The sequence below is a fragment of the Aethalodelphis obliquidens genome, unplaced genomic scaffold (assembly GCF_003676395.1).
Source record: "Aethalodelphis obliquidens isolate GAN/ISIS:26980383/991018 unplaced genomic scaffold, ASM367639v1 scaffold45, whole genome shotgun sequence".
NCBI classification, from domain to species: domain Eukaryota; kingdom Metazoa; phylum Chordata; class Mammalia; order Artiodactyla; family Delphinidae; genus Aethalodelphis; species Aethalodelphis obliquidens.
The window spans coordinates 8,344,385-8,370,748 of record NW_020837989.1 but is presented as its reverse complement, the minus strand read 5'-3'; the positions used below and the strand labels follow the sequence as shown (position 1 = coordinate 8,370,748).

General features: G+C 55.6%; 1 protein-coding gene and 1 non-coding gene across 7 annotated transcripts; both read left to right on the top strand.

Annotated features, from left to right (window-relative positions):
• Window positions 1-4,214: 4,214 nt before the first annotated feature.
• Window positions 4,215-24,787, top strand: SLC6A7 (solute carrier family 6 member 7). Of its 6 annotated transcripts, XM_027081583.1 has the most exons (15): window positions 4,223-4,583; window positions 9,255-9,438; window positions 10,824-10,914; window positions 11,135-11,266; window positions 11,502-11,636; window positions 13,310-13,448; window positions 14,998-15,132; window positions 16,043-16,146; window positions 16,269-16,393; window positions 17,083-17,195; window positions 17,519-17,650; window positions 18,141-18,240; window positions 18,432-18,532; window positions 19,080-19,247; window positions 22,969-24,782. In XM_027081583.1, exons 1-15 carry the CDS (start codon window positions 4,551-4,553, stop codon window positions 23,176-23,178), a joined length of 1,902 nt encoding a protein of 633 aa, XP_026937384.1. In that variant the 5' UTR covers window positions 4,223-4,550; the 3' UTR covers window positions 23,179-24,782. The 6 variants fall into 6 exon arrangements, with proteins under 6 accessions (XP_026937388.1, XP_026937384.1, XP_026937385.1 ...); XM_027081584.1 differs by lacking the exon at window positions 10,824-10,914 and having other exon boundaries at window positions 4,225-4,583; window positions 11,402-11,636; window positions 22,676-23,083; XM_027081582.1 differs by lacking the exon at window positions 10,824-10,914 and having other exon boundaries at window positions 4,385-4,583; window positions 11,402-11,636; window positions 22,969-24,787.
• On the top strand, window positions 20,984-21,146 carry LOC113606936 (U1 spliceosomal RNA). The gene has a single exon (XR_003427766.1). It is a non-coding gene; the product is annotated as a U1 spliceosomal RNA (small nuclear RNA).
• Window positions 24,788-26,364: the final 1,577 nt, after the last annotated feature.

Sequence of the window (26,364 nt, the reverse complement as noted above, 5' to 3'; positions counted from 1 at the left end):
CATGGCTTCACTGAGGATGGTGGACATCTAAGGCATGGGAACCAGGTGGTACCAGGGGAGAGGACCAGGGTTCCAGGAGCAGAGGAAGAGGGTTGGTGGCAGGGTGGCTAGCGGTGAGTGAATATAGGTTTCTGATCGTCAAAAGCGTTTGCTGTGTGACCCTGGGGTAATTGCTTCCCCCTCCCCCGAGCCTCATTTCCCCATCTGTAAGACTGGGGAGCTTGTTTACCAAGAAGAAATGACTCTGGTCAAATCAGTTTGAGAAGTCCTGCAGACTCAACCCTTCTGGGAGAGCCACACTGGTGCCTTAACACATCAAAGGCTCTGACAAGTCCCACAGCAAAGAAAACCCTTGAATTTTCTTTTATCCAGCATTCCCCATGCTTCACTACCCAGGAGCCCGCTACCAGCACCTACCAGCACCCCAGTGAACACCGCTCTGGAGTGTGGGAACGCTGTGGGCTGGAGGGCCACACTTCAGCTGTGACTCAGTCAGTGTTTAGTAGCAGATTTTGTTGTCACATGGCCTGGATTCCAGGTTGACTACTTCCAAGCTGTGGGACTTCAGGCAAGTTACTTAGCTTCTCTGAGCCTCAGCCTCCCCATTTGTCAAATGGAAATAAAATACTCTAAGCTATCTAAGCTATCTCAGAATTATGTTTCGCACAGGGCCCGGCACACAGTAAGTTCTAGGTTTTAGCCACCTGCTCCCTCGGCTGCTGCATCCTAGTGTGATGCTGGCAGGCCTGACTGATGTTCTAACTACCCCCACCCCCAGTGCTGAGGACAGATGGTGGCTGGGAAGATCTGAGGCAGGACAAGGCCGCCCCCAGCCACAGGAAGACCTCTGCCTGGTCGGAGGTCAGTCGCCAGGCCGAGCAGCCTGGGTGAGCTGCAGTTGCTGTCTACGTGGGCGGTCAGGGCCTTGGGTGGGCCCCACAGGTTGGACTGGCCATCACCTGTCAACTGGTGTTTGAGCTCCGTGGAAAAGGAAACTTTTATCTAAGACAACTTCCAAGCAGTGTCTTGAGCTGCGGTGTGAAGTAATGCATTCCCTGCCACCCAGAGAGTTCCACCAGAGGCAGGGGTGTGGTAATGGCTCAGGGAAAAGGACCCGTTACGTCCTGTCAGACCCGGCGGCCACCCCAGTGCTAAGAGGTGTTCCAGCTTTCCTACCAGGAATGGCCGATGCTGCTTCTGCTTTGCATATAGTGATTTTATGCTTCCCCTCTGCTGGGTGGCAGGCCCTGAGCTGATGCTAGAGATGGGGGATGGAAGGTGGGAGGGGGGGCATCCAGGCAAAAATATCTGGCCTGGCCTGGCTGTGGAAGGCCCAGGGCCTGGTCGTGACCTCTAGCAAACCAGAAACGTGTGCGTCAGCGCTACGTCTCTATAGACCCCTGACACCATATTGAGAATCTGAGTTTTGAGGATGAGACTCTCAACGCGGACCGCCAAGAGACTGGTGTGGGCTGAGTGGAGAGGGCCACAGCTCAAGACTAGGGAAGGCGTCAGGGTTGGGAGTAGAGTGGCCTCACAGAGGAGGTCTCTAGCAAGGAAACCAGCCTGGCCCAGGGTGGATGAGATGCCCAGCCAGTGGGACACAGAAGCTGGGAGCAGAGCAGGTGTGGGACAGGGCAGCTTGGGAGGGCACGCCTGTCCCCTCACGGCTGCTCCAGAACCGCTTTCTCACCAGAGGGATTAGCGGTCTGGATCCTCATCTTTCACAGTCGCCACGCCGGTGTAACAAAACACATGCTCTTCAGCGATAAAGTCGGAGCGTTTAAGCAAATTAAAAATGTTTATTTATATGCATTTAAAAATATCTCCCTATATAATAAAAGGAAGTACATTTTCATCTCACATTTTCTTTAAATCAGCACGCATCCCCATTCTTCTGGTTTGTTGTGAGACCAAGAGAAATAGAGAGGGAGGGGAGAGGGAAAGGGAAATAGATTATTTACTAGGTTTGAATTCCTAACTAGTTATTTTGCCAAGTGGTACCCAAACTTCCTCTGGGATGGGGGAGATGGGGTGGTATTGAGAGCAATTGTCAGATGTGCTCTGCAGCTGAACTCACGGCCAGTTGTATGATCATAAAACTGGGGTTTCAGAGGGTAGACTGACTCATGTGGACAATGTCTTCTAAAAAATGGTGGGGGGTTGTTTATTGTATGAAGTATAGAGTTTTCCAACAAGTGCTGTGGGGATGGGGGAGGGGATGGCAGAAGGTGTGATATGGAGGGCAGGGCCTAGGTGGGGTCAGACTCCTAGATTCCAGGCGTCACCCTGCCTCTACTTCACAGGGTGATTTTCCAAGTCCTCCCTCCTCTGGGCCTCAGTTTCCCCTTCTGAAAGGCATGGACCTAGACCCATTTGTATTCAGAGCCCCAGTGACTGCTGCTGATGTTCAGTGGTCACCCCATGACGTGTCTGAGAAAAGCTAAAGTCCCAGCCCTGCTCCCTTCCCTTTGCCTAGGGTTGGCTCCCTCCAGGGCTGGATCTCGGGGAGCAGGTGCTGCTGGGAAGAGGCCACAAGGAGGCTAGTCTTCCAGGGCTCCTGAGCCAATGCCTCACCTCTACTCCCTGTTCCCATGGTTCTCTCTTCCTTCCTTAGCGTCTAATGAAACCCACAAGCCAACGAGAGGGAGTGGTTCAGCACAGCTGCCTGTAAGAAGTGTGGTGACACGCCCTCGGGGAGAGGAGAGGTGGGTCCTGCCTGGGCCTCTTAGTTTTTGCCTCTCCCCAGGCACGGCCCTGAGGCCCTCCTCACTTTATCTCCAAAGTTCAGAGATTCAGTGATTTGTGACCTTGGGCACACAACTTCACTCCTTCAAGACAGTTTCCTTAGGTACAAAATGGGGATGCACAAACTCGTCTTTCCAGCTGCTGGAAAGAGCTAAAACTTAGATACTGGGTATGAGCTCATCTAATGCACACAGTAGGGCTCAATGAACGCCCCTTCCATTTACATTCATGGCCAAGGGGCTCCTTCCTCCTGGGTCTGGAGAGTCCCTGCCTGCCCTGTGAGGCCAGGCTTAAAGGAAGGAGCAGCTAGGTGGGACCTGGGGAGGAGAGGTGGGCCTGGGACCCAGCCAGGCCCTTTATCCAAGCCTGTGCTCTGATTTAGAGCCTTCCTGCCTCCTGCTCCAGGGATGGGAGGGGCAGCAGACACTCGATCACATTCTCCCCAAAGGCCTCCCCATGTTGGCTGCTGGTAGGGCAATGCTATGAGTGTCTGAACCGGGACACTTTTGAGAGTGAAAGGAGCATGATTTGTAATGTATATGCTGGGCCCACTAGCAAATACTCATTCAGTTCCACAAACTAACGCATATGATCACTCTAGCTAATAATTTCCCATCCTAGCTGCAGGCTCACTGTACCCTTACAACACTCTGGCCCCAACTGGCGGATGGCCCACTTTACAGACAGGAAACCGTTAATATTCCCAAGGTCATACTGCGGGTGGACAGGATCTAAGTCACAAACCATCACAACCATACAGTGGCACTTACCCTGTCCCTCCTCCTCACCCCAAACTCCCTGTTTCACTTTCATCCCAAGGAAACAGGCCTGTTCGGCACCACTGCTGGCCCGGAAGGTCCATGAGCCTGACTCTGTCACTAGTGTCACTCGCTAGCTCTGTGACCTTGAGTGAGTGACTCAACCTCTCTGTGCTTTGGTTTCCTCTTCTGTAAAACAGGGATAATAACATCTTCTCCAGGTCACTGTGTTGAGAAAAATAAGACCTAGCCCAGGATCCGGCACACTTTAGGTGCTCAGTAAGTATTGGTAGATTGGATGATTTAATAAATATCTGACTATCGGCTGTTCATTTGTTGGCAAGAGTGGACAACACACAATGGGTCCATAAATGTTAACTGAGCTCCTATGATGTGCCAGGCTCTGTGCTAAATGTTTTCTATGCACAATCTTCCTGGATTCCTCACATCCTTATAAGGGAGGTAAGATTCTTGTCCCCACTTTCTAGACAGAGAATGGCAGCACAGGGAGTTTAAGTAACGTGGGCAGGGTCACAGAACAAAGAGGAGGTACAGAGATGCTGGAACCCAAGGCAGGGCTGTTACTGTCCATGTGCATGGCCTGCCTCCCTCATTGCCCAGCTAGGGAAAGGGAGGCCCAGAGAGGGCAGGTTACTTGCCCAAGGTCACGCAGGGGACGGTGGCGGAGGCCTGGAGACCTCTGAGGGTTTCTGTTGCGGACCCCCCTCCCCACGCGCTCGGGCCCCTCCAATCGGCAGCTCTGCGTGCGGGGGCGCGCATCCCCCTGCTGTCAGTCAGTCAGCCCGTCTGTCTACGCGGACGCAGCGGTGCACCCCTCCCCAGCCTAGGGCGCTGCGCAGGGAGAGGCAGCGCCCGGCAGCCCACGGACGGCAGCGCCTGCGCCCGCGGCTCCCCAGCCGGTGCGCGGGAGTCGCGGAGGCCAGGGCGCGGCAGCCAGCCGGCGGCGAGATCTCTTGCTCCCTCGCTCGCTCTCTGCGCTCAGGAAAAGCCCAGCCGGGAAGCCCCAGAGACCCGCCCTCCAAGATGAAGAAGCTCCAGGGAGCTCACCTCAGCAAGGTAGGGCACGAGGGCAGGGGCGCTCCTGAGGGAGGGGTGCAGAGGCCCGCCCCCTCTCGAGCCCCCTGGGAGGGTGGGAGAGGGCACCTGCAACCGGCTCAGGGCTCCGGAGGAGGCCGGCAGAGCTGGATTGCAGGGAGGGGAGGGGTCACAGCCTGCACGGGGTGGAGAGTGGCCTTCCCCTTCTGGGGATCCGGATGCAGTGTGATGGGGCCTGGGGTTCACTGGGCCAGGTCCTGCGAACAGGTGTCTCAAGCCACAGGAGGCACGAGGTAGGGGTGCTGGGGCCAGGCACCCGCCCCTCCCCAGTACCTGGGTCCATTTCCCCCAGGGGCTGATTTGTGGGGGTGGGAGATGTTAGAATAGCTAAGACAGCCTTGAGCAGGACTGGTCGGGGGTGGGGGCTTGGAGCAGGTCCTCACCTGTGCACTCTGCGCTGAAGCAGCCTCCGTGAGCCAGCAGCTGCGCCCTGGTTTCCTACCAGTGCTCCTGCCCTGCAGTGCCCACCTCCTGCTTCCTCCCCACCCCCTTCATTCTCCTGGCAGCTTTGGCTTCCCTGATAAGACCCCAGGCTGCCCCTCAGCAGGGCAAGAGGGAGGCAAAGACAAGCAGGGAGGAAATGGGAGACCCAAGGGCTGTGGAGGTGAGGTGGAAGCTGGCATGAGAGAGAAAGCCAAGTCTACATGTTCCTGGAGCCCTGGGCCCAGACCTCAGCCCCGCCCCACCTTGTCCTGTGGGATTGGACCTGCCAGCCAAGTCACATGTATGTGGGGAGGGAGAGTCTCAGGGGAAGTTTTCTAGCTTTTGGCTTAAGAGTACCAGTCTTAGCCAAGGAGTCAGAACGCCTGGGTACTGTTTCTACGGATGCCGCTTACCCTGTGACTTGGGGCAAGTCTGTTTTCTAGCCTGGACCATCACTGGTCCATCCCCAGCGTGCGGCACCAAAGCAGGCCCCACAGTCCAGGGGGGTGGATACTGTGAACTCCCAGCTGCTGGTGTGGTGGACGGTCCCCTCTCCCGCAAGACCCACCGCCACCATACACTCGTTCAAGCTCTCTGCCCTTGGGCAGCTGAGTGTGGAACCACTGTGCTAAGTGGGTCCTTTTTGTTTCCTGACATAAGTGACTTGCTGGGGTCATTTGTGGGTCTTTTGGGTCTTCTTGAGTCCAGCCCCTGTTCTTTTCCATCCTACTCTCTCCTCCTTCCTCTCTCTTCTCACAAGAGCCCCCGCCCCTCACTGGCACAGGGCTACTCATTATGTAAATAGCCATGTTGTATGAAGCCTGATCTCAAGTAATCCTCCAACAATCCTGGCCCTAAGTCTTATTATCCCCAATTTATAGACAAGGAAACTGAGGGGTGCAGGTTACTGCTTTCCTGAAGGTGGGCTGAGCCACCTAGGGCCAGCAGGGTAGGGGTGGGACCCCTGGCCTCAGTGTCCCCTCCCTTGGTCTCCAGGAGAAGGGGGTCGGGGAGTGAGGGAGTGCCAGCTATGGCAGCGTTATTCAGAGATGAGCACGGGACTGAGGGTCAGGGGTCTGAGTCCTGGCTTTGCTCTGCCCTTAACTTGCTGTTTGACCTTGGGCTCGCCCCTTCTCCTCTGAAACTCACTTTCCTGATCTGCACAATAATGAAGTCAGACTCCAGATTCCTACTGTCTCTCTCATCCTGAAGGAGGTATGAAAGCCTTGGCTTGGGAAGTCGTACCTCTCTCAGCCCCGACACTGCTGGTGACCTACCTCTGTTGGCCCCTAAAAGAGGGGGTGTGGTCTGGCAAACTCAGATGTGTGTGCCTGTGTGACTCTGGGTGGAGAGTGGGGGGATCAGGAGTGGGAGCCTCACACCCAGGCAGAAGTGTGAAGCAACTCATCCAGCTCCCAGCCCTACCCCGCTGATCTTGTTGCTTTTCTCGGCCTCTCAGTTCTGTCCTCTCTGTGCCAGCCTCCTGGGATTTACCACGTGGTGGGGTTGGAGGCTCCACGTGGGCTTTGGACTGGCTCAGGTTTGGAGGACCCCATCCCCTGTTCCTGGAGCAGGAGCAGGCTTCTCTCTGATTGGGGGAGGAGGGGACGGAAGAGCTGGCAGCATCCTGCTCTTGGAACTCTTGTCACCATGGAAACAGAGAGCCTGGACTGCTCTGTGAACGTAGAAAGGGCAGCAACTTCTCAGGAGGGATCAGAGGAGCCTCATTATCAGGGCCTCCTGCCAGCTGGCCTGAGGTGGGGGGGTCACAGGGTGACAGGTCTGCCTCCTCACCCAATACTAGGGGCCAGTGTCAACTGGCTGCTACCCCATCCCTCTTGGAGTTCACCTGGGAGGGAGTGGTTCCAGAGGGCTGATGCTCACGCAGCTGGAGAGGAAGACTTGGGGAAAGGGGCACCCGAGGGAAGGGGTGGGTTTCATACAGATCTAGGAGCTGCTGCTATCCTCACCCCAGCATGTCTGAGATCACAGCTAAAGAACCACCAGCAACATATTTGTTTCAACCCCTGGAGCCCAGTTACTTGAAAAGCAGCTTTTTCATGCTTTTCATCATTGTCAGCATCACCCATAATCATGCCAGGCTGCCTCCATCACCACTGCCCCTCTGGCCAATAGCCAGCCTCAGGCGGGATCACCACCATGGTTGTCACTATCACTGAGAGCCCAATGCTGTTACCACATTTCTGCCACCTGAGCCCGTTGCCCTAACCGTGTCATTGCAGCCAGGCACCTCCAGTCCCGTGACACTCGGACTCTCCTTTCACCATCCTCATCCCAGCAAGGTTTCCTCTGTCACCTGATTTGTGTGTAGACACCTACTTGAGCTGGTGCCAGGAAGGGCAATTTTAGGGGATAAAGCAAATTGGGTAGTAGCTATTTGCTGAGTCCCTGTGCTGGGATCTGATCTGGTCCTCGACCACTGTGGTGAAGTCTCCTTGATGAATCTTGCCTCACAGATCATCAGAGCCAGAAGACTATTAGCTAAAGATTATCTAGACTTGCATTTCTGCCAAGTATATCCTGACATGCTAGCTCCTTGAGACCCTTTTCTTAAGTAGAATTGGAGAATACTGTCTGTTCTAGTCTCTACTTGGAGAGTCACAGTGCATATTGGTCCATTAAAGGATCTGACAAGTCCTGCAGCAAAGCAACCTGTTTTACCTTGTGATAACCCAGCTTTCCCCAAACTTTTAAATTCAAGAATCCTTTGTTCCACCCAACATCTACAAACATTTCAAGTGATGTGTTTTTGGAATTAGTGATCTATCCAATCCCCTCAGTGTCCATATGGGGAAACCAAGGCTCAAAAGTGTCTTTCCTAAAGTTGCACAGTGAATTGGCACAGACCTGGGATGAGAATCGTGGTCTCCTGACGCCCAGTCCAGTGGAATCACTGTTTCCCCACGGTTGTTCCTCAGCAGGAAGCAGGAGGGTCCTTTCTCCTCTCTGAAAACCATGAACATTATTTGATAATGGGCCTTCTTTGCAGCTCCGTCCTCCTTTGCCATGGGGCATGGCTTTCAGAGGCAAGCAGAAAAGGTGTAGCTGCCCCTTTCTCCTGCCCCATTCCTGGAGTCACTTCTGGGAACTGCTGTCTGAATTTTAGATAGTCATCCTGGTAACGTTGGGCTTCCTTCCTGGCCCTAAGCCTGGACAGCTCATGGACACACTAACTCATCTCTCGGGCCAGGGTTCCAAGCACCTGGAGGAAGGCCTCCATTGCCCAGCCCCAGCCTGAAGGGAGAATGCCCAGTGGGCTTCCCTGCCCTCCTTAAATCACAGGAGGGGACTTTAGGGACAGCTGGTTGCCATTCCCCTCTGTGCATGCATCTTTCCTCCAGAGACAGGAAGATTACAACTTTCTGAGGCAGACTGGGGCTTCAGTAGCTTCTTCCTGCTTGTGAGCTAAAATTCACAGTCCTCAGTAGGCCTTCTTGAGCCACACAGCATAAATCTAAGCCCAGGGGAGCCCACATTCTCTCCATGCCCCGTCCTTTCTATGCTAAGGGTCCCAATTCTTCCTCTTGTCCTCCTGTAACTGCCTTTCCTGAATACACTCCAATCTAGTCAGCTGCACATGCTCCAAACTGCCACTGTCTTTCTTAAAATATGGTGCCCAGAATGGAGTAGCAGAACCCCAGCACTGGGTGGTTGAAGACCTGGGCTCCAGCATCAGGAAGCTCTGGGCCGGAAACCTAGTTCTCCCACTAGCCAGCCTTGCGAAAACTGTGGGTGTGTCATCATGCCTCTCTGAGCCTCAGTTTCCCTCAGATGAGTACTTAGCTCATAGAGTTGTTCTGGGAATGAAATCAGGTAATGTGAGTAAAATGTTTAGTGCAGCGAGTGCGTGGTAAGTGCTCGCACATGGTGACTGTTATTAAGATCGTCATCGTCGTCGTCATCAAAATAGGACCATCCCTTCATTGGACCCCTGTGTTAGGCAAACTAAGGTCAAGGTGGCTTTCTTAGTGCCTGAGCCACCCTGCTAGTCTCAAAAGTTTGTAGTCCCCTGAAACCCCAGGGAGCTCCTGCCTATTAACCTGTCAGCCCAGGTGAGACCCGTTGATTATCTGAACCAATAGAGTTCTTGGCACTTAGTCCTGTTTGATTCCATATTCTTATTTTGGGGGTTCCAGTTCAACCTGGCCTCACCTTCTCCCTCACCCCTTTGGTCTCTCTTACTGGCAGCCCATCACCCCAGACCTGCTGATGACCCCCAGTGACCAGGGCAATGTAGACCTGGACGTGGACTTTGCTGCAGACCGGGGGAACTGGACAGGCAAGCTGGACTTCCTGCTGTCCTGCATCGGCTACTGTGTAGGCCTGGGGAACGTCTGGCGTTTCCCCTATCGAGCCTACACCAACGGAGGAGGTATGGGCCTGATGCCTGCATGAGGGGCATCTAGTCCAATGGGCCAAGGCTCAGGGTGGAGTGAGGTATTAAGTGGCCTTGGCCACTGTCTCCTATGTGACCTTGGGCTGAATTAGTTGAAAGCGGTGACCTGGGGCTGGAAGGGGGAGCTCACCCTGCCGTGTCCCTTTCCTCTCCCAGTCCCCTCCTTCCTGTCTCATCCCCAGCATGGATACACACTCGGTTCTCTTGACAAGCCCTGGCGCTTCCTGGGCCGTGAGTGATGGGCAGAGGGGGCTGCCTCTGCTTGGTGATGAAGGGCTGTGTGTGCCTGTCAGTGATCGCTGTGCTCTCAGTCTTCTCCCCGACCCTCCTCTCCCACCTCACCTCCTCCGGAACCTCGCTCCTTCAATCAGTCATTCCTGCTCTTGAATCTTCAATCTAGCCTCCTCTCTTGTTCCTTCCATTCACGCTGCAAGCCCAGCATCTCTTTCATCTTAAACAAATTCTCTGTCCCTGCCTCTCCATCAAGTGGCTGTTCTAAGTCTCATTAACAATAGCTGGGGTTAGCACTCACCATCGGCCAGGCCCCAGGCTCAGTGCTCTCCAGGCCTGTCTCATTTAACCCTGATGACAACCACCTGGGTGGGCACCATCTTGATGAGGCCGCAGTGCTTGGAGAGGCCAAGTTCCTTGCCCAAGGTCACACGATGGGGATCCACCATTCCACCCCAGGGCTATCGTCTCCAGAGCCAATGTGCTCCCACCAGCACTGTGTCTCCTCCCAACTCTACCAAACTCCTTAAAGAAGCGCATATTGGCAGAGCGACAGAAATCCAAGTAGAACTAGATGAAGCAAGGACGAGATGAATTGGGATGACTGGGAAGTGTGGGACGAGTGCCGACCTCCAAAGCTCCAGGAACTCAGGGATGTCCATAGTTGTCTCTGTCCTCCCTCTCCCTGGTTCTGATGCTTCTTCCCTCTCTGTGTGCTGACCTCCTTTTTCCCTGGACCAGGCTTCCTCCTTACAGGTGGGTCGGGGGTGGCCACAGACAGCTCTGGAATGACTTCCTTCCCAGCACTGCTCTCTCTGAATGAATCTATATAGAATTGCAGGGAAGGTATCTAATTGGCCTGCCTTGGGATATGTGCCCAGGAAGGGGTGGGCAGGGGTTGGCTGGTGTAACTGGCAGCACTTCCAGAGCCATATGGTGGTGGGCAGTCCTGTAAAGGAGCTGGCTGCTGACATGAGAAGAAAAGGGGAAGGGATGCTGGGCACACGGGACCACAGGAGGCAGACACAAGCCTCTGAGGTGGGGCTGGGGAGAGGGGAGAGGCAGTAGACTGGAGCCATGTTCTGCAGGGCATCGATTTCTGTACTGACGGTTTGTACTTCCTCTGGCGGGGAATGCACTTATTCATTCACTCATTTGTTCATTCATTCACTCAATGTCTGCTCTGAGCCCAGTCCTGGCCTGGGCGCCGGGGCTACAGAGGTGAGTAAATCCCGCCCCCCCCCCCCCCCCCCCCACCCCGACCCCTTGGCCCTCAGTGATCTCCTAGCATAAGAGAAGACAGTCTTGTAGTGCCCAGCCCTAATCCACGTGAGAAGTGGTGGTGTCTGCCAGTCAGGGGAGGGGTGGGGCGGGGCTAGAGCTGGGCTTTAGGGGAGGTCCAGCCCCAGACCCTCCCCGCCCTCCCTTCTCCTCCTCGCAGGCGCCTTCCTTGTGCCCTACTTCCTCATGCTGGCCATCTGCGGCATCCCCCTCTTCTTCCTCGAGCTCTCTCTGGGCCAGTTCTCCAGCCTGGGACCCCTGGCTGTCTGGAAAATCAGCCCCCTCTTCAAAGGTGAGGCTTCAGTGGGGTGCTCTGAGCCTGAGGGAGGCGGGGAGGTTCCCGCCACAACCTGTAGGCAGAGAGGGAGGTGAAACCCAGAAAGGGGATGGCTTCCTTGGCCTGAAGGCCGCCCGTTCCCCCGCCCAGGTGCCGGCGCGGCCATGCTGCTCATCGTGGGCCTGGTGGCCATCTACTACAACATGATCATCGCCTACGTCCTCTTCTACCTCTTCGCCTCCCTCACCAGCAACCTGCCCTGGGAGCACTGTGGCAACTGGTGGAACACGGACCTCTGCCTCGAGCATAGAGGCTCCAAGGACGGCAACGGGGCCCTGCCCCTCAACCTCACCAGCACCGTCAGCCCCAGCGAGGAGTACTGGAGGTCAGGTCCCCGCCGGCCCAGCAACGGTCAGGGAGGGACAGAAGGCATCAGTGTGCCCGTGTCCCCAAGGGGCTCAGCATATGCACCTCAAAGGCCAAGCTCAGGTGCTCGTGTTAGGTGGACTCTGGGTTCTAATCCCAGCTCTTCACCTGGCCAGCTGTGTGACCGTGAACAGTTTCTTTTGCTTTATCTTGGAAGTGGGTGTGCTAATAGTATTGGAAGGTTACTGTGAGGCTGCAAGGAAAGAAAGCTTATAAATTGTGCTGCCCAGCCGGGTGGACTGTGAGTGCCCAGTAAGAGCTAGCTGATGGCAATGATGCCGACGGTAACAGTACTCGTCAGCTTTTGCAGCCTCAGTTTCCTCCTCTGCTCAAGGGGGTAATAAGAGTCCCTGCTTCATAGGATGGTATCAGTCAGTCACTCACTCATTCGTTCTTTCAGTCTGTATTTATTGAGTACCGACTGTCCTAGTGGGTAAGGCACTTAGCAGAGGCCATGATCCTACAGGACCATCTCAGGTTAGTCTAACAGTAGAAAGAAGACTGTAGGAGAGAGTAAGGGGTTGCTATGCGAATTATGCAGGTAATGCAGGTAAAACCCTTAACACAGTGCCCGGCACATTGCAAGCCCCTGTGAATGGTGGGTATCAAAAGGGCATCGCTGCCCATTGGCCTGTCCCAAAGTCCCACTTTATAGCTGAGAAAACAAGGCCCAGAGGCTTGCTCAGTACCTACTGGCAGAGGCAGTACTGGAACCAAGGCCTCCTGATCCCTGATCTTGTTCTGGAACATTCCAGAGTAGCCTTGTTCCTAGGTAGGGACCATTGGTTAACCAGAGGACACAGACCAGATACCCCCAACCCTTTACCTAGTAGCAAAAGGCTACTCTTAGGAATCTTCCCCCAAATGAGCCTCATGTCTTGAAATGTTTTAATCTCCAACCCACACATATTACATGGTCCATCCGTTTATCCATTTAAAGTCCATCCAAAGTGTCTGCACCTGCTGAGGAGTATGTCTGACCAGTGGGGAAGGGCTTGGGTCTGCAGCTAAAAGCCAAAGAACATGACATGGTCACTGGCAGCGGCCAGGGGTCTCCATGGCAACGCCACGGCCCACTGCATCAGTTGGGGGGAGCAGGCAGGAAGCCGATTGGCACTCTCACAGGGCTGAAGGGAGCTGAGTGAGTGGAGGGACTTTACAGAGGGGATCCACATGGAAAGGTGAGGCACCAGCAAGAGGGACAGCCATACCACCCCTGAGGCAAGGAGGCAGTGTTACCGGAACCAGGGAAAATTTGAAGCCTTGGAGGAAGGGCTGCCCAACAAAAGCTGTGCTATAGAAGAAGGCAGTCACAGCCAGACCGTCTGATGGTGTGCGTGCATGTATGCGTGTACATGTGTACACATGTGTGTGCAAATACCCCAACCCATCATCCAGTCTCCTGCTCTTGCCTCCCATTAGCCAGACCCAGATGGAAATTGAAGAGGAAAGCAGCCTGCATGATGGGGTCGGTAGAGGCCCACCTCGTGGCTGCTGAGCTGGTCAGAGAAGGATGGAGAGGAATCAAATAGAAAAAAGCCAGGATAGTCTCGCAGGCTGGCCACAGCTTTACTCCATGTCTGTGGAACGTGGCAGGGTCACCAGAGGACATTCAGACCTTGTCTCCCACAGCCGCTACGTCCTCCACATCCAAGGCAGCCGGGGCATCGGAAGTCCTGGGCAGATCCGCTGGAACCTCTGCCTTTGCCTGCTGCTTGCCTGGGTCATCGTGTTCCTCTGTATCCTCAAGGGTGTGAAGTCCTCGGGCAAGGTGAAGCTGGGAGGCCCCGGAGGCTTGAGAGGCTGGGAAGGGTGAGGTCTTCCTGAGGAGGCAGGGTGTGGACTGAGCCTGAGAGGATGGATGGACTTCAACTGGGAAGAGGGGGAGGGAGAGTGCATTGAGACTGGGGGAGGGAGGCACTGCCTGAAGGAAGATGTGGGGGTGAGCCTGGATGGTGGCTAGGCTGGCTCGCTAGACTAGAAACACGCCGAGAGCGGGACCTATCTGTTATTCAAGCTTCTTTCCTAACCTAGTGCTTGGCGCTTTGAAGAACCTCAGCAAGTGTTCATTGAGTGCTTGAAGGGTGGGTATGAGTGACGGCTCTTTGAAATGCAAGCACTAGAACACCCAGTTGTCACACTCAATTGGAAAGTCTAGAGGGTCTGCTTCAGGCATGGCTGGATCTAGAGGTTCAGTTGGAGTTATCAGGAATGTCGTTCTCTTGGTGTCTCAGCAGTACTTTCCTCCAGATTGGCTTCCTTCTCAGGCTACGTTTTTCATGAGGTTGCCCCTAGCAGCTCTAGGCTTACATCTTACCTGCTTAGTATTCTCCCTTGTCCCAAGTTTCAAAAATCCTAGAACTGAGTCTCACTGGATACATAGGTCTGATACCCATCCCTGAACCAGTCACCGTGGGCAGGAGGGTGGAGTGCTCAGCTTGGCTGGGGCTGGGAATGGAGTCAGCGCCAGGTGGGAAAGTCAGGCGACTGTTATCTGAAGAAGGCCAGCTAGGTGCTGGGAAGACAAAGCTGCAGATGCCCGTTTTAGGTTATGAAGGGAAGGAAGGACCATAACGCTGTTTCAGAAGGACTTGGAAACATGAGTGGTTTAATCAATCATTTATAAATTAGAACTTGTCCCTCTGCAAAGGGCTGGGAGACGTTGTCCACGAGGAAGAGAACCACTAAAAGAAAGATTAGAAAGACAGTGTAGAGACCATTAGAAAGCCAGGAGAGGTCATCGTGGCAGGAAAGGATGCAGATGGAGGGCAGAGAGAAGGGGCTGGCAGCGAGGGGCTTGAGACTTGATGGTGTTTGCTGAGGGCAAGGCTGGAGGTCTGGGAACAGGCACAGACGGGGCAGAGGGGAGTTTGGGCATGTCCAGCGTCTGATGACCATGCAGGCTGGTTTGCAGGGGGCCTGGACCAGGGTGCAGTGGAGCTAGAGAGAGTGGACGGTTGGGAACAGCCTTGGAAAGCAGTGATGTGTGGAGGGAGTGAGGGACTGCTCCCAGCTTAGGCTGCATAGGTGAGTTAGTAAGGTGGGGATTTTTTTTTTTTTTTTTTTTGCGGTACGCGGGCCTCTCACTGCGGTGGCCTCTCCCATTGCGGAGCACAGGCTCCGGACGCGCAGGCTCAGCGGCCATGGCTCACGGGCCCAGCCGCTCCGCGGCACGTGGGATCCTCCCGGACCGGGGCACGAACCCGTGTCCCCTGCCTCAGCAGGCGGACTCTCAACCACTGCGCCACCAGGGAAGCCCAGGTGGGGATTTCTGAGAGGAGCAAAGAAGAGAGAAGGTCAACCCCCTTACTGTCTCTCAGGTGGTGTATTTCACGGCCACGTTCCCCTACCTCATCCTGCTCATGCTGCTGGTCCGTGGAGTCACCCTCCCAGGGGCCTGGAAGGGCATCCAGTTCTATCTCACCCCTCAGTTCCACCACCTGTTGTCTTCCAAGGTGAGGCCCTCAAAGCCTGCGTGCAGAGGGAAGAGTCAGGCTGGGGAGAGGAAAGAGGGGTCCCTGGGAAAAGAGGGGGTGGGGGGAAGAATCTTCCACATGGGGAGCCCCGTGTACCAGGCGCTGTGCTTGGCACTTTCCTTGATTATTATTCACAATCCTATGCAGTAGGCATTATTCTCTCATTTTACAGATGAAGAAGCTGAGGCGCAAAAGTGTTGGTGATACGCTTAAGGTCACACGACTAGGGGGTGGCAGAGCTGGGATTTCCACCCTGATCTGTCTGACTCCAAACCCCAAGGAGGGCATTGTAATAATAATAGAAACAGCGATGGTCCTGACACCTAACGTTTCTTATGTGTTGGTGGATGACTGTGCCTGGCCCTGCTCTAGCACTTTGCATGTATGTAGTTACAGAATCCTTACCACCACCCTGAGGGAGGTACTGTTCCTATCCCCTCAGTACAGACGAGGGTCCTGAGGCCTGGAGAGGTGATGTGGCCTGGCCAGGTTACACAGATAAAAAATGGTAGAGCTGGGATTCCAATTCAGGTCCCTCCAACTCTAGGGAGGAAGTAAAGGGGTTACAGGGGCTTATTGTCAGTAGGCATCTACTGAAAATTTACACGAGGCACTAATTCCTTCAAAACCGGACCAAGCTTAGAGAGTATCTCCTAGATCCTGGATGGGGAAACTGAGGCCCAGAGAGGGGAAGGGATTTGCCCAGGTCCTGCAGTGTAAGTGTTGGAGCAGGGCTTACTTCCTGCCGGTGTCACTTGTGAGCCAGGCTCTTCACCACAGCATCCCTGGACCTGTCGGCTGGCTCTTGCCCCGCCTCCTTCCTCCTCTGGACACCATGGTGTGCCAGCCCCTTCTCTCTGCCCTCCATCTGCATCCTTTCCTGCCACAGGTGTGGATCGAAGCTGCTCTTCAGATCTTCTACTCCCTGGGTGTGGGCTTCGGGGGGCTCCTCACCTTTGCATCCTACAACACGTTTCACCAGAACATCTATAGGTCAGGGCTGCCTCCCAGATCCCAGGGGCTGGAGTGGGGAGGAGAGTGGCTGGCTGGGGAGGGCCTCGTGGGTGAAGGCGTGGCCCGCTCACCCTGGCCTGTGCCTGGACTTCTCCCGGCAGAGACACCTTCATCGTCACCCTGGGCAACGCCATCACCAGCATCCTGGCTGGCTTTGCCATCTTCTCCGTGCTGGGCTACATGTCTCAGGAGCTGGGTGTGCCTGTGGACCAAGTAGCCAAAGCAGGTGAGCAGGCTGCCCAGCCCTGGTGGGTGGAGGGTGTGTCGCGGACAGCTGGGCTGGGCAAGTTAACATACATGTGGCCCAGCAAGGTTGTGGATGGGTATGTTGTGTGCGTGTGCGTGCACACGAATGAATGTGTCTTAGCTGCTCTCTGGGTGTCCTAGAGCAAAGGGATGAATGTACAAATGAGTATGTGTCAACCTGTGTCTGGAGATAAGTGACTTTCTGTAGGAGACTGTCTTGTTTTGCCGCATCTTAGGAACTTGCCTTGCTTGTCCAGATGAGTCACAACCTGTGTGCAGATGGCTGTGCAAGTGAACTGAGGCTTTGAATGATGTGAATCAGTGTCTTGTGCCAATGGGAGTGTCTGAATATGTGTGTTCATGGAACTGTCTGTGCAAATGATTGTGTACACAAGTGTATTCAAATGAGGTTTTCTATTTGGTCTGTGTTTTCTCGTGTACTCATTATTAATCCATTTATTTTATCAACCTGTGTTTATGGAGCACCGACAGTGTGCTGGCCTGTATCCTAAAAATTAAGAAAGCATTGGAAGTGTGCAGTGAGTGTACGTCTCTGAGTCTGGCTGAACCGAGTGTGCCCAAGTGGGTGTGAGCGACCATGTGCGTCTGAGTACATATGTGGGACCCCCGCGTTCCCCAGACTGCTGACGCCGTGTGCCCTTGGCCCAGGCCCTGGCCTGGCCTTTGTCGTCTATCCACAGGCCATGACCATGCTGCCTCTATCGCCTTTCTGGTCCTTCCTCTTCTTCTTCATGCTGCTGACTCTTGGCTTGGACAGCCAGGTGAGCTGCTCCACGCCAGTGGGTGCACCTTGTGGTGTGTGTGTGTGTCTCCGTGCGTGTGTATGTGTGTGTGATGTGTGTATCTATATGTGTGTCTGTGCGTGTGTGAGATGCATGATTGTGTATGTCTTCATGTATTGTGTCTGTGTGTATGGCATGTGTGTGACGTGGATCTGTGTGATGTGTCTGTGTATATCTATGTGTGTACCTGTGTGTGTATGTGTGGCGTGTGTGTATCTGTGCCTGTGAGATGTGTATCTGTGTGTGTTTGTATGTGTGTGGGGGGGGAAAGAACTCTGACCCCCCCCATTCTCCCCCCCCAGTTTGCCTTCCTGGAGACCATTGTGACAGCTGTTACAGATGAGTTCCCGTATTACCTGCGGCCCAAGAAGGCTGTGTTCTCAGGGCTCATCTGTGTGGCCATGTACCTGATGGGGCTGGTCCTCACCACGGATGTGAGTGGCGCTGCGGGGGGGGCGGGCAGCTGGTGGGCAAGGCTGGGGCAGACACCTGCGGCACTGTCTGCGGCCAGGCCAAGCATTCCCTGAACTACCTGCCTCTTCCTCCTTGGGAGGAACCTAGTCCACCCCAGGCCCTCTCTCCCAGGGGCAGCTTGGCCTGTGACCCAGAGTCCTGACTTTGGAGTCTGAAAGACCTGGGTTCAAGCCTCGCTCCTGCATTTGCTAAGCGACCTCAGGACAAGTGGTTTCACCCCCCTGAGGCTGTTTTCCCACTGATAAAATGGGGTCTACATCTAGGCTTGCTGTGAGACTCAAATCAGATGATGTGTATAAAGGGCTCGGAAGGCAGAAAGCAATCACGCTGTCATCGTCTTGCCCTCCCCGCCGGTCTGGCTGCTTCCTGCTCACTTCCTGCCTGGGGAAGGGGTGGCATCAGGGAGAGAGGCTGGGATAAGGGACCCCAGAGCTGCGACTTGTGTTCCAGGGGGGCATGTACTGGCTGGTCCTTCTGGACGACTACAGCGCCAGCTTCGGGCTAATGGTGGCGGTGATCACCACGTGCCTCGCTGTCACCCGGGTGTATGGTGAGAGGGGCCATGGGAGGTGGAGTCAGGCTCCCCACCGTGGGAGAGCGGGAGTCTACCCTGGAGCCCCCCTGCACTGGGTTCCTGGTCCTGAGGGCCAGGGTTTCCGGTGGGGGCAGCTGGAGTGGAGGAGGGGCTGCTGGCGCTTGTGGGGCTGCGGGTGGGACCACGCTCCTCCCTCCCCTGTGCAGGCATCCAGAGGTTCTGCCGGGATATCCACATGATGCTGGGCTTCAAGCCGGGCCTCTACTTCAGGGCCTGCTGGCTGTTCCTGTCCCCGGCCACACTCCTGGTAACCGGGGGTGGGAGGGAGGGCTGCTGGCTGGGGACTCAGGGCTGAGAGCAGGGCCCCTCTGGGCGTTCAGTCTGGTAGGACTGCCCTGACCCACAGTGGACCTCTGTCAGGGCTGAGAGGTGGGGCGGGCACCGGGATCCTGGTCTACTCCCCTCCCCCTTGATGCCCCCAGCTTTTGTAGCTGTGCTGAGGCTGGTCCTGCGTTTGGTTGGCAAAATGAGCGGGGCTTTCTCAGGCCTCAGAGCCTTAAGGCTGGGGTCAGAGCAGCTCAGGGGTAGGCTGTCTCAGGAATTAGGGCACCTCAGAGCTGGGCTGTCTCAGGTCTTGGCGTTGGGTCAGCTTGGGGCAGGGCTGTCTGAGGACTTGCAAAGGCTCCAGAGATGGACCATCTAGGTTCTGGTACAGCTTAGGACTGGGCTGTCTCAGAAACTGGGTGGTTCTGGGCTGAGCTATCTCAGGCTTTAAGGTAGCTCAGACCTGGGCTATCCCAAGCCCTGGGCCATGCCCGAGGCCCACGTTGATGCTGGGAGCCCCCCACCTGCAGGCCCTGCTGGTGTATAGCATCGTCAAGTACCAGCCCTCAGAATATGGTAGCTACCGCTTCCCAGCCTGGGCGGAGCTGCTGGGCATCCTGATGGGCCTGCTGTCCTGCCTCATGATCCCAGCCGGCATGCTGGTGGCTGTGCTTCGAGAGGAGGGCTCGCTCTGGGAGGTGAGTCTGCCCCACCCCTGCCTGCTCCCAGCCCCCTGACCTGTGGCCCTGCCCTGGGCCCAACCTCCAGAAGAGAAAACGTCTGCTCCAACACCTTTTCCAGAGCCTGCAGGATTCTTTTAACCGGGAAGAGCATTTTTTTCCAACCAGTAGCCTGGGCTATGAATCAGCTCAGATCCGCTTGGTCTGTGGCAGGCTCTGGGGCCAGAGTCCTATCCTGTGGCCCCTCCCACCACCTGGGGCCCCTGGCAAGGGAGGGGCACAGACCACGGATACTGGCCACTGCCCACGTGTCTTGGGGGAACCTGAAAGGACAAGGGTCTTATCCAAGGTCCATGGTGAGTTGGGCAGGGGTCAGGACTTGAACTCAGGTTGCTAGCTTCCCTGTGGAACTCAGGGTCAGAGGCAACATTGAAGGACCCCAGGGGTGGGCTGTCACCCTCCTCCGGTGACGGGGAGCCCTGCCCATGGCCAGGGCTTTGTGGAGAGACCCAGAAAGCATACAGAGTGCAAGCTGTTTGGTATGGGATTCTGCAGGCTCGGAAGAGGGGAATAGGGACCCTTTGTGGGCCAGTGGACATGCTGGGTTGCTGTGCAGCTGCTGGAGATCCCGCCCCTCTCTGAGCCTCAGGTGCCCTCTGCACACTGAGCCCTCCACTTCTTTTTTTAAAATTTTTTAATCTAATTTTATTTATTTTTTATAGAGCAGGTTCTTATTAGTTATCTATTTTATACCTATTAGCGTATATACGTCAATCCCAATCTCCCAATTCATCCCACTACCACCACCCCCCGCCCCCCACTTTCCCTCCTTGGTGTCCATACATTTGTTCTCTACATCCGTGTCTGAGCCCTCCGCTTCTGAGGCCGTGGGTGTGGAGTCCTCTGGTGGCAAGAGGCTGTCATAGTGAGTGGAGCTGAGTGAGCCTGCTAGGGCCCAGAGACAGCCTTGGGACACACACACACACCATCAGAGGTGTGCTGGAGCCACTAGCACTGCTTCATGAGAGCTAATTGTTGGAATACGCTGACCCAGTCGTAAACCACTGAGAGCTTGAAATTGACAAGTGTGGAGATAATTACAACAGTGAGATTGGCTACAAATCAGGGCTCCTGTGCCCCTCCAGCCCTCCCCAGCCTGCTAACCAGCTCACTACTGCCCACCCCCCTACCTCATATACCTCCACTGTTCCTTGGCTGTCCCTTGCCCCATCTTCCAGCTTCTGGAGGGAGGCTCAGAGCCCTTCCCTGGCAGAAGCGGGCTGTGGTCACACTGCGCAGATCACAGGGGAGTCCAGGAGTCCAGCCACTGCTCTGCCTCCGACTGCTGTATGACTTTGAGGCAAACCCCTTTCCTTTTCTGAACCTCAGAAGCCCCACCTGTGCTGCTAAAGGAAAATTGTCTCCTTGTTGAGAGCCAGGGTGTCTGCGAAGGGAAGGAGGAGGGCTCCAGCTCCCAGGAAGCTCATGGTTCCCAAGCCTTGCTTTGCCTCCCTCCTGTCCTGCTGCCACCGCTGCCCACAGCCAGGCGGAGGGGACAGGTTGTTGGGGGATCGGAGAGCCCCACAGAGAAGTCATTGCCCCGCTCAGGGGTGCCACCTTCAGAGACCAAGCTTCCCAGCACTGACCCACTAGGATCGGAATCCTGGGTCTGCCACTTGCCAGCTTTGTGACCCTAAGCAAGTGAACGCACCTCTCTGAACCTTGCTTTCTCAGTCCTTAAAATTAGGACAGTGATCCTTACCTGTCAGGGGAGATACCGTGATCACAAAGGTGGTTCTGCAGTGCACGGCTCATCCATTGCACTCCGGATGTGCTGATCCCTGCGATTTCCCCAAACGTGGGAAACCCGACTGCAGAATTTGTAGCAGTGGGGGACTGCGTTTGTGCTTTCCCCTAAAAAAAAAAAAAAAAAAAAAATGAGTATAGTGATAACTGCCCATACGGTTGCTGTGAGAAGAAAAAAAGCTCATCAATGAAGTCAGTACTGTGACAGGCAGAAAAACAGGGTATTTTTAAAGTTCAGGATGGGGTCAAGGCTGCCTGAGTTCAAATGCCACACCACCGCTTCCCACCGGTGTGACCTTGGCCAACTTAACTAATGTCTCTGAACCGTACTTTCAGACAGTATCTGTGTGTGTGGGGTGGAGGTAATAATAATACTCCTCTCATAGGGATAGTGTAAGGATTAAATAAGCCCATACTCAGCACAGAGCTGGGACCCGCTGAGTGTTCAGTTCTAAGCTGGGGGGTTCTCACCTCAAAATCAGGGGGTGATTTTGCCCTCAGGGGACCCTTGGCAATGTCTGGAAACATTTTTGATTGTCCTGAGAGGGTGGGACTGGAGGGGGAATGCTACTGGCATCTAGAGGTCAGGGATCCTGCTACACAGGGTTCAATGTGCAGAACACCTCCTAGGCCACAATGTCAGTGGTTTGTCAGGTGGAGAAACCTTGGTGTAGGCACTAGTGTGCAGCTGGAAACAAATCTAAGTCCTCAGACTCAGGGAGCTTGTATTTTATTGCGGGAGACGGACAATAAACAAACACATGAAGGCAGTGGTAAGTGCAATACTTAAAAACAAAACCAAACCTAACAAAGCCAGAGCACAGGAATAGAGAGTGAGGGAGGACGGTGTTCTGGCCAGGGTGACCAGGGGAGACCTCTCTGAGGAGGTGACAGAGACCTGACGAAATCGCCAAGGTGATTGGTTTAGATGTCTAAGGGGAGAGCATTCCAGGCAGAAGGACAGTCAGTGCAAAGGCCCTGAGGCAGGAGGGGCCGGCACGTTTGAGGTCAGCGAGACTGGATCAGAGGAGGTGGAGAGAGAGTGGCGGGAACCAAGATCACGAAGGTAGACGGGTCAGGACGTGGCGGCCATGAGAGCACTTTGGATTTCATTCCAAGTGAGATGACGAGCCTTTGGCAGGTTCCTGAGTGGTGGGGTAACGTTACTGTCAATGCATTTTAATGGGCATCACTGTGTTTTGCGTATAGAGCTGTGCTAGGCCCCACGCTAAGGGCATGGCACACATTATCTCCCTTGGAATCTACACCCAGTAGGCTCCACTTAATGTTGGTTGTCTCCCTTCATTGAAGGGTCTGGGGCTCTTCTCCCCGGCAGGGCAGGCAGAGGGCTTTGGGAATCTGGTCTGAGGAAGACAGAACCCTAGAATGTCCAGGCTTAGTCATCACCTTAGCTCCCTCCTTCCATGGAAACTGGAGCTTGGAGAGGGAAAGGTCAGACATCTGAGTCAGACTGACCATGGCCACTCTGTCTCCATCTTCCCAGTGCATGGCTCTCTCCCCAAAGCTCCCAGCTCTTCAGGACTCAGCATTTAGGGGAGGGACCCAGAGTGGACTCCTGGACTGCCTGCCATGTAACCATAACAACAGCCACCATTTACTGGGCCTTACTCTGTTCCCAGCACCCTGCTCAGCAGTGCCTTCCTAACCACCCTTTGAAGGCATCATGATTCCCAAGTTACAGATGCTGGAAGCAGAGCTTAAATTCCATGCCCAAAGGCCACCCAACTTGTGAGTGGCAGGGCAGAATTCTCCCCAGGCATGTGACTCACTCCCTTGGGGAAGTGACAGAGCCCCCGCCCTTTCCCCGGGTTGTTGCACAGACTAATCCAGGTGACGCGGTAAGTGTTTTGCCGGCGACCCTGGAAGCAGTCCCTGAGCCCTGGTTCTCAGCCCTGTGGTTGCTCTGCTGCAGCGGCTCCAGCAGGCCAGCCGGCCAGCCCTAGATTGGGGCCCGTCACTGGAGGAGAACCGGACAGGCATGTACGTGGCCACGCTGGCCGGGAGCCAGTCCCCCAAGCCACTGATGGTGCACATGCGCAAGTACGGGGGCATCACCAGCTTCGAGAACACAGCCATCGAGGTGGACCGAGAGATTGCAGAGGAGGAGGAATCCATGATGTGAGATGGGAAGCAGGCAGACAGGAGGCCCTGCCGGCTCCCAAGGGTTGCCACACCCCCTCTGGGGTTCTGAGAGGCCTGAGGCTGCGGGAGGTTGCCATGGTGATGCCGGTCCCCAGAGCAAGTCCCTTTTTGTGGCCTCTGCCTCTCCTAAAACCTCTGTCTACTCCCAACACACACGCACACGCACACACAAACGCACATGCACACACTCAAAGCTGAAAATGAGCCAGCTCAGCTCTTACTTCACAGATGGACAGACTGAGGCCCAAGGTCACATGACAGAAGGGACTGGACCCCCAGGCCTCCTGACCGGCCAGCTCCCTTTCTCATGTGGCAGCTGGGACCACCCTCTCATCTCTGTTCAGGGCCCAGTCCCTTCTCTTCTCTTGAGAAGCCTGCCCCATACACTTCACCGAATCAGAATCTTGAGCTGGGCAAGGACACTCAGGTTGTCTCGAGGCCCACGAGGCCCCGGGCATCAAGGGTTATCAAGTCAAGTGGGAGAAAGATCCCTGTGGGTTCACGTGTGCAGGCCAGGTTTCCTGAAGGAGGTGGGACCTGAGGGCCCTGGAGGATGGGCAAGTTTGGAGAGAGAGAGAAGAGGACGGCGGGGTGGGGAGGGCCTCTGGCCAAGGCGTTGATCCAGCCAAGGTGTGGGGGTCAGAATATAGCCCCCTTCTCCTCCCCTGGGGCCAGGAGGTGGCCTAGGGAGAGACCAAGGCCAAGGGTGAGGGAGCGAGGAGAGCGGGAGAGTGGTGGGAGAAGCAGGGGTTACCAGCTTACAACAGGATTCAAGTGGGAATGCAGATTGTTGGAGAGGGTGAGCCAGGGACGCAGGCGGGCAGGGGCTTTGCAGGATCATGTGCTTTCGATAGAATATCCTTCTGGCTCAGTGTGCAAGGTGGAATAGAGGGGATGGGGTAGAGGCGGGAAGCCTGCAGAGGAGAGACCAGAGGGGCTAGTGCCTGAGCTTGGGTATTAGGAGGGTGGAGGGAGGGAAAGAAGGAGGACCCCAGAGCTTCCCTCTCTGGACCCCATGCCCTCTAGTGTGGGGAGCCCTGGGCATGATTAGAACCAGTGAAAGGAGGGAGGTGCCTGACCTGCACTGTGGAGGTGGGAACGAGGGGTCATAGTCAGGACCCAGGGCCCCTCTCTTCCCTTCTCCCTTGTCCTGGCGGCCCTCACTGTTTCCTCTAGCTCCAGGCACTGCTGGGGAATGGGCCTTGGCTGTGGACGACCAGGCCACTAAGAGCCTTGGGAGGTGGTCCACACATATGGCTGTCTGGTCCCAGTGCTGCCAACTCTGCCTCAGCACACGGGTCCCTGGGCACGGACACCCGAGTGGAGGCAGAGAGCGGGCGGCACCCCAGGCCTGTAGCCAGAGACCTTGGCATCTTCAATCCCCAGGCTTGGGAGGGGCTGCCCTGGGGTCCCTCCTTCCCTGAGAGATGAGGGTGGGGTGAGAAAACGCCTGATCAGGTCCCTTGCACATGGCATCCTCCAGTGGGGCAGGGTGGCCTGGTGCATCTGTGCCAACCCCTGTGCCCTCTCTGCTGGTGTTTCCCCAACCCATCTGTGTTCTGTTAATAAACACCAATGAAGTCATCTTCCTTACCCTGTCTCCTTACTGCTGAGAGCCACGAGGTGGACAGCACAGAACTTTCTGGTTCCCATCAGACAGATACGGGAACTGAGGCTCAGCTGCCTCCTTTCCTGGCCCACCTGGCTTCTGACCCTAGCTTTGCCATTTCTCCGTGGCAGTGGTCGGTGGGTGGGGCTTAGGAAGGATGACGAAGATGAGGAAGGTCCTTAAAGACCACCTAGTCTCCCATTATACATACGGACAAACCGAGGCCCACCGAGGGGAAGAGACCTGCTCAAGGTTACCCAGCAGAGACAGGCAGAGCTGGGGACAAACCAGGGCCTGTCAGCCATCTCCTTTCCCTGGCCAGCTGCCCTCCTTCCCTCCCCAGCTCTTTCCCAGCCTTACCTGCAGTTGCAGCTGGAGCTCCAAGAGTAGAATTGGGAGGAGCCACGACTTTCCCAGGCCGGAAGAATTTCCTGGTTCTACCCACCCCCACCTGGCAGGACCTTGCCAATATAAAAGGGCCCCAGTGCCTTTCAAATGCGAGGCCCAGGTGTTTGCAAAGGCTTTGAATGCGGTTGGAGAGGAAGGGCTGCTGCATACTTCGGATATTAATAAATTTCCCCTAACAAAGGGCCAAGGCCCCCTCCTGCCCCCTCTTTGTTTGGGGCTCTGGGTGGGGGAAGAGAGATGGGTTTGCTAATTTGCAGAGGATGCAGGAATGGCCTTCACAGTTCACAATGCTTCTTCCCACACCCTGGGGGCGGGCTCCAGCCTTGCTCACAAAGCCCCTGGCGCCCGGCCCTCTCAGCACCCCCACAGCCACCTCTGGCCCGGAAGGAGGCGCTCTCCGGGCTTGCTCCAGGACGGAGCCTGAGCCCTAGGACTGAGCGTGGCTCGTGAGTACTCCTCACCCAGCCCCTTGGCTGTAGCCCTGCGTCTTGGAAGTCAGGAGTGGAGGATCCTAGGAGTCCAGGCTTCTCTTTTCCCAGATTCCCGAGTCTGCAGTTGGAGGATTCTAGGCATCTACGGACTCCACCAACCTCAGCTCCTCCAGCCTCACCTCCCTTGCCCTGCTTTCCTCCTGCCTCCACTCTTCCTGGCCACCGCCCTGCCGCTGCGGTTCCTGGACTGTCCTCCCTGGCCCAGTCTTCCAGTCTGTCCTGCTTTTCCCATTTCCGCTGCTCCGACAGCCTTTCCAGCTGCCCTAGGCTTCTGCTTCTTCTGCTGCCCATGCCATCTCCCTACTGCTCCCGTCCTGATCTCCATATTGACTTCAGGTCTCCCTGCCTCATACCAGATGCCAGCCAGGCCCCGATCGCAGTGGGAGCTGATTAAGGACCAGGGACCCACAGCTGGAGGCATCCCTGACAGCACAGTACGCATCGGACAGGAGACATCAGCCCTGTCTGGAGTAGAAGCCCAGCCTGGAATCCTAGAATGTCCCAGCAGGTGCCAAACCCAAGTGCCTACAGGGCCAGGCAGGGAACCCCGGCGAGCAAAGCTGTGGGTGTAAGTGGGAGAGTAAGTGGCATCTGACCCTTAGTGACTATTGGAGAGACAAGAGGGCCTGGTGGGGACTGTGATGAACTGGAGAAGAAG

What these genes read in the sequence shown, in the direction of transcription:
- SLC6A7 (XM_027081582.1), top strand. Translation starts at nt 4,551, where the DNA reads ATGAAGAAGCTCCAGGGAGCTCACCTCAGCAAG. An exon ending in AATCAGCCCCCTCTTCAAAG is followed by an intron (nt 11,267 to 11,401) that starts GTGAGGCTTCAG and finishes TCCCCCGCCCAG; the next exon opens with GTGCCGGCGCGGCCATGCTG. An exon ending in ACCACCTGTTGTCTTCCAAG is followed by an intron (nt 15,133 to 16,042) that starts GTGAGGCCCTCA and finishes TTCCTGCCACAG; the next exon opens with GTGTGGATCGAAGCTGCTCT.